The following is a 12,527-nucleotide window of genomic DNA, read 5'->3' on the forward strand; positions in this document are numbered from 1 at the left end:
GGCGGAAGTGTCGAGATCTACGGATCTGCAGCGATGTGGCTGCTTGGTGGAAGCGTTCCAGAGGGCTCCCAGTCCCTAAAGGTAAGGGTCTGAAATCCTCTCTGGAGCTGTGATACTAGCTACACATGCTTCCAGGCCCTCCCCACACCCAACCATTGTGAGTTCCAGCTCCAGATACCAAGGATGTTTCGAGCTGCCCCAGGGTGAGGCCACAGAGAACCAGAGCAATAAGCCTCCCACGTGAGCATCTACACAGTCGTGCAGCTTTGGTGTAGAGAGCCTTGAGGCATGCATCTCCACTTCTTAGGACTTGGAAATAGAGGCAATCTCTTGGCTCAGCCCGTTTGGCACTGCAGGGCTCAGAATCACTGATAATAGCCCAGCAACTCCTCTTGATTTCTATGTGAGTAGAGCAGAATTGGTCAACGTGACTGACAAGGAGTTCCAGTGTAAGCTTTTCCAGGTCTTTCCTTGCCAACTATGTATTTACAGAGCACTTCACTGCCTGCCCCTAGCCTCACCTCCTAAAATTTGCCCATTTTGCTTGAGAGAACTGCCCACTTGGGAGAGCAGGTGCCCACCTGGCGCCCACCACAGGATTCCTTGCAGTAAAAGCCTGGCAGCTACACCCCACTTCCCTTCCTCCTCCATTGACCCTCCCAGCTGCACATCTTGGTGCCAAATTCAGCACTGTGAAGCTGGTCCAGACCCAGGCACCCTCTCCATCCCATGGAGCCCCACCCCTTCCCGATTTAACCGCCCCGACACACACCAATGCTCAAGACTAGGTTAAGTCTTTTCCAGCTAGGAATGAATATTGGTTGGTTCTGTGCTCCAGCTCTCTAGAGTGGGCTGTCTCCTGTGCAGGGTCACCAGTATCAGGGCAGACTGGCTGCCGGGCTCTGGGAGCCACACACAAGCAACCAGAGAAGGACTGGTCCTCGAGACACTCTTGGTGGCTTGAAGAGGAAGAACCAGGGTCAGGAGGGAGTAGTCACCCGGGGTTGGGGTGGTCTCTCCAGCTATGAGTAATCCCCTTGCCCCTCTCATAGTTTCCCTGACAACCTCGTGCACAGGTCAGAACACCCTCCCTTTTCCATTCCTCTGCGCTGGAAAGGGGGCGACAGATAGGGTCGGTGCCTGGTCAGCGGCTGGGGGAGCAAGATCCCACTTACACCTGACATTCTCTATCCCTGCCAGTGTCGCCAGGCAAATCCTGCCCATCTGGTTTGTTCTTCCAGTAACTTTGTTCAGAAGGTTGGAAGGGCGGTGAAACACCCAGGGGGCCCCGGGAGATGCCAGATGATCGAGGATCGCGGATCCCGGATCGAGGATAAGGAGAACAAGTCCCTGGGGCTGTCCCCAGGGCTGGCTGGGGCGCGCGGCTGGGAGGCGCCCTGCCACCGTCAGGATGCGCTCGGTGTAGCGGGACTGCCGGGGGGCGCCTGAAGGCCAGCGCTCCAAGGACACGCGGCCACCCGCTCCTCGCCGGCTCCCGGGCCCAGACGCCCAGCAGCGCCGGAGCCGAGCCGCGGGGAGTGCGGGCGAAGGGTGGCAGGAGGGAGGGCGCGCGCGAGGCGGCCCCTCCTCGGCGAGCCATGCGTGCCACGGGCCGCTGAGGAGCCGCCGGGCGCCGCTGCCAAGTCTCCGCTCCGCTTTTGTCTTGCCCTCCAGTGAATGGGAAGATGGAGATGGATGTGGAGGGAGTTTCTCCGCGCCCGGAGCCCATCCCCCGCTCCCAGGGGGCTGGCGGAGCCTGCCAGGCGCCGCCACAGCCGCCCCAGCCCCAGCCGCAGCCCCAGCAGCAGCTGGCTCAGGATGAAGTGCCCTGCGAGAGTGCGGGCGCTGAGGACAGCGACGATCCAGAGGCGAGACCCAACAGCGAGAGGGGGGAGAGCAAGGTAAGGTCCGCGGTGTGGCGGCCGTGACATCTTTTGAACCAGATGGAGGGGCACTAGTAGTGGCTGTCTCTTTAACCCCTCCACTCCCAACCCCCTTACCTCGTTTGTATGGGGGGTGGGGTGGCAGAGCGGAGAAGGCGTGGGATTTGGAGGAATCCACGCCGGTAGTGAGTTTCTCAACTGGAAGGCGTGTGCAGAAAGAAGTCTGCTCTGGTTTCGGTGTTCAGTGATGTGTGCAGGGGAAAAGTCGTGGTACAAGCGATGCTAGGCTGAGGGCAGGACTGAACCCGCGGGAGACTTCAGCTTTAGATGCTGTGGGTCTAGAGGAAGTGTGTCCGAAGACCTGGCGAGTGGCTTCCTAGACTCGTGGAGGGGAGGTGGCATGCATCTACCGATGGGAGCAAAGTTTGGCTCGGTTCAGATTGGACAGCCTTGCTTCATAGAGCTCTAGGCTGGAGGTGGTCCTCCTCAGCGGGCATCCTCCTCTTCAGGAGGGCAGGGACCCAAGTGCCTGGCGGCAGATGAACCCTGCAAGTCCTTTGCAGCCCTGCTGTGTCATGGTAGACCAGGGGAGACCTGCGCCTGACTGTGTGGAGTTCTTTAGGTAATTGAATTCCAGTAAGAGATGGCTCCGATGCCATTCTCTGCTGCTGGTGTTTTCCTCTGCTGAGAAAATTGTACAGTAGGGGAAATGGCACAGAAGATGACGCCTTGGTAATATTCAGAGAGCCTGCTTATTACAGCCATCTCTGGGCAGTTGCTGCCTCTTCCCACGCTAGGAGTTTAGTTTGATGGCAGCTAGTTGTTTAGTTCCATCGGTAACAAGTTCGCACGTGTGTTTGTTAAAGCATTTTGAAAGCCGCTACTAATATTGGGGAAAAGTTGGTTCAGCAAATCAGAATATTGGAACCCAGGCGAGTCAATCTACTTTATTTCCGCGTTGTCTCAAGTAAGGAAGTGTCCAGGCAGATAGGCGCTTCTGTTAGGCAGAAACAAGCCACGTCTCCTCAAGTGCTCCTCCTTGCGAACACCTTGATTTTCCTTGGACCTTTGCTAAGACACCAGTAGATTACACAGTGACTAGGGATCACACAGAGTGCTGCTGTTCTGTCTGCAGACAAATTTTTAACAACTTCAGATGGGCAAATGCTTAAAACTGTTTCTGCGTTTTGAAACCTGAGGTAAGGACCAGGGTTGTTGTTGATCCACAAAAATCAATATTTTTATTTAAGTGGTAAACTGTGCAGGAGTTGGGATCTGAACACACTCCGAAACAGACCAGAACGGGGCGCCGTACAAGTGGATGCAAGATTTACATTGTGAAAACCGTATGAATTTTAATAGTCTGATATCCCCAGCCTTCCAGTCACTCTTGATTTCATGAATATTTAATCCTGTCACGGCTACATATTTACTACTTGAAAGCCGGTGCCCAGTTTTATGAAAACAACCCTAACCGAGCATCATATTACCTAATTGAACTTTAAGCCTTCGCTGCAAAATTGGTGTGGAGAGTAATTAAAATCTAGAGCCAGCCGGAGCTGCTGTTTCCATAGCGTGGCTTCCTTCGCCCTGCGCGTGAGAAGAAACTCCTGCCATCAGCAAAAAGAATCTGTGTGTGTTTCCCTCTGCTGCACCGTGTCGACTGTTTAATGTTCTGCCCGCTATGAGGAATGAGAAAAGGGTGCTCTAGAAATACACACCAGGCGAGGAGGAGAGTGAAAGCCGGTTGATTACATTTACTTAATCAGTGTGTTCAGATAATTGAGTATCCCAGCGATCTGATTTGCTGCATGTCTGCCTGCAATTTTTTTTTTGAGGTGGAAACAAAATAACTCCCCCCACCCTCACACCTCCAGCTGTTTGTCTGATATGTGGCTTCCTTCCCTGAACCTAGAAATCGGCTGCGGTAACCTTGGCTTGTCTCTGCTGCCCTCTTTGCTAGACTCTCTGAGAGTCAGAGGAAGGCTGTTACGTTCAAACCTTAATGACTGCTTTTGCTTTTGATGAATATGAAGGCAAATTACAATTATTATATTTTTTTGCAAATCTTGGTTGTGAGTCGAGAGACCTTGGTGCCTGTCTAAATTATTCTAGGTAAATGTAACTGGAAGAAACCTTGGATGACGTGGACTGCGGGCTTATGAGGCCGTGGGGGTAAGGTGGTAGAACACCACACTGGACTTCAAAAAGCTGTTGAGTGCTGTTTACTGCATCAGGTGATAATGTTTCCTTTGCATTCTTGAGAATAGTTACAATTTTGAAAAATTCTTTATTTTCTTCCTGCATACTAGGGCACCATTAATAAAGATGTAAGTGGTACATCCTTAAAAATACAGTGTTGGAAGAGTAATCAAAGTTGTTTCTGTTTGCTTGTTTTGGATTTCTTTTGAGACAGGATTTGGTGTAGCCCAGGCTGGCCTTAAACTCACTGTATCGCAGAGGATGACCTTGAACTCCTGATCCCGCCTCCATCTATTAAATGCTGAAATTGCAAGGTTGCACCACCGCACTTGGCTCAGTGATTGTGTTTTGATTCTGCCTTGGGACCAAGATTTATTCTTGGATAATTTACCATCATTGTCTTATTAAAAAAGTAACAGGGAGGTCTACTCATAATTGACCATTTCTATATTGTTGGATGTATAATCATATATCGCATGTCATCATAAAGTCTCTGAAATAAGAGGTGAGGTTAGAATACTAGATTTAGTGTGTGTGTGTGTGTGTGTGACATGTGTGATGGGTGTGTTTGTGTGTGAGAGAAGGCGAGTGAGAGAGAGAAAGAGAGAGAGACAGAGACGTGTGGACTTAGGACAACTTTCAGGAGTTGGTTTGTTCTATTACCCGGTGGGTTCTGGGGATTCCTCCCACATTCTCGGGCTTGGCAGCAGTTTTACTCATGCCACCGTCTTGTTGGCCTAAAAGAGACCCCCCCTTTCCTCTTTAATATCAGAGTTCCATCATGTATCCAGTGTGTTCTGTGCTGTAGGAGGGCTACGTGGTTCTTCTCCAGCAGCTACTCTTGAAAGAAACATTGCAGCAGCTCCAGGTTGCACGAGATCCGAGTCCGTGAGTCAGAGCAGACCCTCCATGGACCACCAGTCTTGCTTCCTTGTCATTGAGTCTTTCCTAAACGCTGTCCTCTGTCTCCGTGCCAATCAGCAGTGTGGTGACCACCTTCGGAGACCTTGTGTGATGTTTCCTTCTTCATCTCTGAGGAGACTCTAGACTGGGTAGATCGCTTTTCTTCTAGTTTTAAGAATGAAGATTTAAAAAAGTGTGCAAGAAAGAGACCCGCGAATCCTTGGAAGCTGTTCTCCATTTAAAACACCTGACCTCAAAACTTCCTTACCAAATTTCCCAAGGGCACCAGGTATCTTTTTTTCTGATTTTAAAACTTTGTGGGAATGTTCTGTTTGTACCAAATAACTCTTTAATTAGTATTTATGAAACTTTGAAAAAACGTTGATTTTTTTTTTTTGTATAACTTATAAACCACTCCAGTGTTTTTGCCTGCCATGTTAACAGGTTACTTATACACACGTGCAAACCCTTCCCCTGGTCCCAGATGGGTGATGAGGATAGTTCCTGCATTTCCCCTCCATCTCATTCCTTTATCTTCTCCCTTAATCTCCCCCTCCCCTGCCTCCCCTACACACACACACACACACACACACACACACACACACACACACACACACACACACTGTAGGTGCAGCCCAGGTAGGAAGCACCACAAGGAAGCTTCCTGGTTTGCTCTGCTCTCAGTGAGCAGGACAAGTTGTCCCCTCTTATGACCTTGGACTAGAGCTCAAAACCAGAGCTACCAATAGTATTCAGTTGCTGGTGGACTCCACTTCCCCTTTCAGCAATACTCCGTGAATGACAAGGTCTGAACCACACTGTTCCGGAGGCGGCTGTGAGAACCTAGCATCCTGTTTGTTATTTGGACTTTCTTTTTTAAAAGCTTTCAATTTGAAATCATTTTCGATTTGTGGTACAGTTTTAAAAGAGTGTTAAATAAACATTTTTCTCAGATTCCCCTATTTTTAATATTTTAAAATATGCTTATTAGTATTGCATAAAATACAGGCTATGTACACCACAGTGGAGAAAATACCTGAGCTTGACGCCTACCTCTGGTTGAGTGCGTGTGTAGTGTATCAGTGTTTTCCATGCCTCCCTCATAGAACTGAAGGCTCTCTTTACATCTGAAAGCCCAGAGAGGATTTTTCATGGTCAACATTAACCTCACACTGCCTTTTTGTCCCCTGCTCTCTCTGGTGGGTTTAACAGTGCACTAAGTGCAAAGTCTGAGCTCCCTGAGGTACCACCTCAGATATGGCGAACTCCATGGATGTTGAGGCTTGGGCAAAGCCAGAGCGGTGTTGGCTGTGTTGAGTGCCGTCTTTGCTTTTCACTTTCATCTGAAAAACGCTTGTGCTTTCATTAATGGTAAAGATGGCATTTGCCAGTCAGCAGGGGACAGTGAAAGCTCACATGGCGAGTCAAGGGGAACGCTGGTAAATCAAGGCACCTCCACCCCTGAGTGATGTTCCTGGCATGAGAAACAAGAGAGACCTTTAAATGTTTGTGCTGTTAGCCAGGTGGATTCTTATTTCTGGCTCAGAAGTGGATATTTTCTTTTATTGGTGTTGTTCCTGAAGTCAGAGAGACCTGAGCTGGATCTTGGTTCTGGCTTTCCCTTACTCTTTCATTTACTTTGGACGTACAGTAGGCTCTGGCCTTGCACAGCTTTGTCTTCGCATCTATCTAAAACAGGCTCAATTATAGTGTCAAACCCAAGGGTTATTGTATGGCTTGAATGATGTTAGTTACAAAAACTTTCGATTCACAAATTTTCAGGTAACAATGGTCAAGGTTGTGAATAATAGTATCATTATTACAATTTCTGGGGTCCACACTTTGACAAAAGAAGACGGGCTGAGAATTTAAGTCCCCCTCCCAGAGGACTCAGGCATGCTATGATGCAGACAGACCCACAATTCTACAGTCAAGCCAGGTTGGTACTCTGACCTGATTTTGTTCTTTCGGCCTTGTGGGTTTGTGCTAGTTAGTCTTAACTCTCAACTTGACACAACCTGGACTTGCCTGGCAGAAGAGTATACTGAGGAATTATCTGGATCAGGGAGGTCTTATGGGTGTGTCTTGGCACAGGGGCAGATTGGATTGCTAATTGATCTAGGAAGACGCAGGCATCATGGGCAGCACCATTCCCTAGGCGGTGGGTCCTCCACAGGATAGATGAGGATGAAGCTAGCCGAGAGCAAGCAAGGAAACATTCTTGACTGTGGATGTTTTGAGTGCCTGCCCTGATGATCCAAAGTGATGGTCATGAAGTCATGAGCCAAATAAACTGTCTCCTCTATGGCTTGTTTATATCAGAGTGTTTATCAGAGGTATGGAACTGAGACTACTGTGGTTGTCCAGGCATCTGTATGGCAGATACGTTAGAAAGGACTTATCTTCACTTGCCCCATCGTGTTACCAGGGACAACCAGGATGGAATTCTTTACACCTGTCCCCCTTTAGCCTTGGGGATGTACAGAACACACCAATAAAGCTGGTGGGTTTCCCTGTGACTGTATGTCTTGGGAGGAATAGGTAGCACATTCTTAGACTTACAAATTAATAGTTTAATAATTTTTAAACATATTACAGTTTGGTCGCAGGCGAGAGAAATATTCAGTTGGAGCAAAAATGTGTTCTGCTGGAAAGTAATCATAAAATGTGAAGAAAAAGCGCTACAATGGGCTTTGTTAACTCTGAGCAGTAGATGACGAAGGGCACTGTCTCATGAGCATGGATGTGAAAATAGTCCCAGCCTCTGGGTATATAGCTGAGTCATGTGACAGAACACTCAAGAGAAGTCCAAGGGGGCAGAGCCTTACTTTGCCTCTCCGTTTCAGGGGTGTTCATCCAACATGGCAAAGGCTTAGCAGAACAGTTCAGCCATGGTGGCCAGGAAGTAGAGAAAAGGGGGAAGTCAGGACACACCCCGGTGGCCCACTTTCTTCCAAGTCCTACGTCCACTTCATCACCACCCCAACGTGCCATCCCATTATGAGGCCGTCAAGGGGCGAGTCCCCTGACTACGATGGAGACCTTGTATCATTTGTCTCTGGAAACGGCCTCACAGACACGGTTACCTGCTTCCTAGAAAATCCTGAGATGTGTTTAGGAGACCACTGAAATGGATATTAGTGCCCCAAACACCATCCTTACCTTTCTCCTAGAGAAAGGAGGAGGGAGAAGAGAGAGAGATTCAGTCAGGAGTAGCAAACTTCTGACAACACCATACTCCCTATCGTTTGAAAAGATATGAAAATGCAGCCTCTTGCTCACATATGTACAAGAAGAAAGAGTACTTGATCCTTTAGTGTGTGTGTATGTGTGTGCACATGCATGTGTGCATGCGTGCATGTGTGTGTGGCCAGAGCCAGAGGATGTGTTGGGCACCCTGTTCTATCCCTCACTTTCCACTGTCTTCCCTTAAGACTGTATTTCACAATGAACCTGAAGAACTCTCTCTATGCTGGCTGGCCAGTGAGCTCTTGGATCTGCCTGTCTCTGCCTGTGCATGCTGGAGCTAAAGGCATGTCCAGATATGCCTGGCTCTTTGAGTACCAGGGATTTGAACTCAGGTCCTCATGCTTATGCAACGAATGCTCTGTCAGTGAGCCATCAGCCAGTTTTTCCTTTCTGACCTTGGATTATTGTTTAACAGAATTAGAACACTGGGTTGGAAGGAGTGGCTTGCTGCATCTCCTCTCTCATCCTGTCCCACGTGAGAAAATCGACCTCCCATGACTAGTGCTTAACCAGCAGCGAGCTGAGGCTTGCACACCCCTTAACCTTCCATGACTAGTGCTTAACCAGCAGCAAGCTGATGCTTGCACACCCCTTAACCTCCCATGACTAGTGCTTAACCAGCAGCGAGCTGATGTTTGCACACCCCTTAACCTCCCATGACTAGTGCTTAACCAGCAGCGAGCTGATGTTTGCACACCCCTTAACCTCCCATGACTAGTGCTTAACCAGCAGCAAGCTGATGCTTGCACACCCCTTAACCTCCCATGACTAGTGCTTAACCAGCAGCGAGCTGAGGCTTGCACACCCCTTAACCTTCCATGACTAGTGCTTAACCAGCAGTGAGCTGATGCTTGCACACCCCTTAACCTCCCATGACTAGTGCTTAACCAGCAGCGAGCTGATGTTTGCACACCCCTTAACCTCCCATGACTAGTGCTTAACCAGCAGCGAGCTGATGCTTGCACACCCCTTAACCTCCCATGACTAGTGCTTAACCAGCAGCGAGCTGATGCTTGCACACCCCTTAACCTCCCATGACTAGTACTTAACCAGCAGCGAGCTGAGGCTTGCACACCCCTTAACCTAGGACAGACTTTTGGATGGCCTGAGTTACAACCCTTCTCTCTCCGGGAATTCTAGTGTTCTGAGTCCTGAGTGTATATGACTTATTTAGAGTTATTAAGGTTCTTTTTCTCATTTACTTGTAAACCAAGGCTGGCACATACATCCGCCAAGCAGGCCCTCTAAGAATGGACATAGTTGTGACCTAATCTTTTCACATACAGACCTTTAATGACAGTTGTGTCCGTGGCGATAAAATTTAACTTGTCTTTGTCTGCCGGAAAATTAAAGCAAATTGATTTCTTGTGTCAGCTCCTGAAGTGTTTTCTCTAATGTGCAGCTTCATGTGTCCAGACGTTTCTGTCCTCACACGGACCTGAGGAGCTCTACCCTGGGCAACCTTAGTTCTCACGTGTGAGGAGAATCTGCCCAGTATGTATGTGTCAGAGTATGTGAGCGTGCAAGCATGTGTGTGTGTGTGTGTATGCGAGTTGTATGAGCTCATGTATGACTGTGAGTGAATGTGTGTATATGTGTATGTCTGTGTGACTGTGTATATGTGACTGTGTATATATACAAATGTGTGTATATGTGAATATGTGTATATGAGAATGTGCGTTTGTGACTATGTGTATATGAGACTGTGTATATGCGACTGTGCGTATATGTGACTGTGTATGTAGGTGTGTATATGTGACTGTGTGTATATGTGACTGTGTATATGTGACTGTGTGTGTATGTGACTGTATGTGTGTGTGTATACAAATGTGTATATATGTGAGTGTGTATATGTGACTGTGTGTATATATGTGACTGTGTATATGTGACTGTGTGTGTATGTGACTGTATGTGTGTGTGTGTGTAGACACATGCACATAACAGCATGTGTTTGGAGTCAGAGAACAGCCTCTGGTGTTAGGCCTCACCCTCCATATTGTTGTAGATAGGGTGTTGTCATTGTCTGTTGCATATGCCAGGCTGTCTGCCCACAGCTTTTGAGGAGTCCCCAGTCTGTCTCCTGTCACCCCATAAGATCACTGCAATTAAAGAATTTGGTGCTCTTAAGTGAGTTCTAGGGACTTGAACTCAGATCCTCACACTGTGCCTCAAGCGTGTTTACTCACAGAGCCATCTCTGCAGGACACACGTTCTTCAGTCACTGTGGCTGACTCACATCAGTGATCAGTAACTAGTGATTGTATGGATCTCTGTTCTGTCGCTGTGTATGGGGACGTCTATTAGACACTAGGACTGCAGAACCACGGTGTGAGCTTTGAAGTTCAGTGGAGGACAGTGACAAGGTGGTGAGGACCTTTGAGACAGGAGGGTAAGTCCTGCCGCGGAATGTATGGAGGCCGCATGATCAGGCCTCAAGAGCAGGGATGCAGCGGAAGAACTTCACAGGTGTATGGTGTGTCAAAGTCAAGGGTGAACAAGAAAGACTCAGAAGCTCTTCGTAGGGTCACGGGGAGGCAATGAGTGCCGGTGGTGATCCTGAGGCCCTGGGCTGCTGAGACAGCAGCCCACAGCATCAGTAGGAAGGAGTGCCGGAGGTGCGACCCAGGAGAGTCTTGGGATGCTGAGATGGCTGTTGAGACCACATCTGGCAGGGAGCAACTTGAATGTAGAGCTTCTATGCAGAAAGACAAATTGGAATACCCCTCACAGTTGCCATGCTTGGGAAGTCCACACGAATAGTCAGCAAAGTAATTAACGCGTGTGTGTCTTGTGATAGAGCAGAATTAAATCCTCTTCATTGTGTGACAAGAAAGGACTTTGCGTAGCTCAATATATAAAGAGCACTTGAGCACCGAGTAGAACAAACACAGCATTTCTCTCGGGATATAGCTCCTTTTCTGGAAAGAACAGATAACAGCCTTCTTGCCACACCCCTCCCATACGCCCCACATGACTTGGCTTCGTGATCCTCACTGCCCTGTGAAATGCCATGGCCTCCTCTGTGCACTGTCTTGACATTTTGCAGCCCTGTATCAAGCTGGGGATGTGGAGCTGGAGCATTTGGCTTTGTCTTTTCTTTCTCACTGGCACAGCCTGCCCAGGGTCGCCATTCCTGGGGAGAGAGAATTCCAGGTTCTCGCCGTCACTCTTCCCTTGGTAAACTAACTGAGCGGAGACCGGACAGCAGGAGCTTCCTCCCTTGGAGGCTAGGTGACATTCCTCTGAAGGCCAGGTTTCAGACAGCATGAGAAGCCCAGAGTGCTTGGAGAGGTGGCTCAGCTGCTCTTCTGGAGGCCTGGGTGTACTCCCTAGCACCACAGGGCAGCTCACAACCACCCCTGTCTCTTGTCTTTGAGATATGATGCCCTCTTCTGGCCTCTGAGGCTACACTCATAAAAAACAAATCAAAATAAAACCTTTTTAAGTTTAGTTCAGTGAAGTGAGACTGGGCCCCTGGTGATGCTGGTCAGTGAGTGACCCCAGCTTTCTTGCCCCCAAATGTTTGAAGCAGCTCTGCCCCATGGCCCATGTATCTCCACCCATACTCCACCTCCCTAGACATACCTGTCTCCTTCACCATTTTCTCATTCCCAAGTTTTACAAGCAGTAAAACTCTTTTTCCGAGGATAGTTCAATAAGATTTCACGATGTGTGGCCTCTGTACTTACCAGCTACAGGACAAGGAGCCTGTGTCACTCTTTGTGATCCCAGGCACATTGTCCCCGAGGCACTGTCCCCAGCTGGTCTCAAAGCTTGGCATAAATAGAGCTGTGTAGTTAATCATTGTCTCAGTTCTGGTTTGGGGAGCTGGTACAGAGAAGTCCCTATTGCTTGAGGGGATGTGCTAGTTCAGGGGGTGACTGCTCATGCTTCAGGGTGGAACCTCATTTTCCTGGGTAGATAATCACACTCATTTGGAAGGGTGCTGTGTCCTGCCAGACAAGGTGGCTACAGGTTAAAGAAAAGACTGAAATCCTCAGGCGCCTTTTGTGGGTATCGAATCTGATGTTTTAGAAGCGGAGAGTAAGATATCTTCATCTTTCTGTGTGCTTACTCTGTAACCTGTACATTTCTTTGGTGAAAGTCTATTCAAATCTTCGGCCTATTTTAGGGGGAGGAGGGATTTTCTGTTCTCGCTGATGTGATCTGTTATTTTCACTTAGGGTTGGATTTCAGAAACCCCGATGGAATCCTGAGGAGCTTACAAAGCAACAGACATTTCAAGCTTCCTTTTCCGAGGCGTTTGGTGAGCTCACGTTTATTGGGCAT

The 12,527-nt window shown here is 48.6% G+C and overlaps 1 protein-coding gene across 3 annotated transcripts in view; it reads left to right on the forward strand.

Moving 5' to 3' along the window:
• Window positions 1–1,432: 1,432 nt before the first annotated feature.
• The window catches only part of Rbms3 (RNA binding motif single stranded interacting protein 3), a 1,334,377-nt gene continuing 1,323,282 nt past the window's right edge, over window positions 1,433–12,527 (forward strand). For 2 of the 3 annotated variants that reach the window (XM_075964221.1, XM_075964220.1), the window contains exon 1: window positions 1,433–1,901. In XM_075964221.1, the coding sequence (XP_075820336.1) occupies window positions 1,686–1,901 (216 nt within the window). In that variant the 5' untranslated portion in view covers window positions 1,433–1,685. The remainder of the gene's footprint in view (window positions 1,902–12,527) is intronic. The other variant, XM_075964219.1, reaches the window with a different exon arrangement.

This window comes from Microtus pennsylvanicus, chromosome 3, assembly GCF_037038515.1.
Source record: "Microtus pennsylvanicus isolate mMicPen1 chromosome 3, mMicPen1.hap1, whole genome shotgun sequence".
In the NCBI taxonomy this organism is placed as follows: Eukaryota; Metazoa; Chordata; class Mammalia; order Rodentia; family Cricetidae; genus Microtus; species Microtus pennsylvanicus.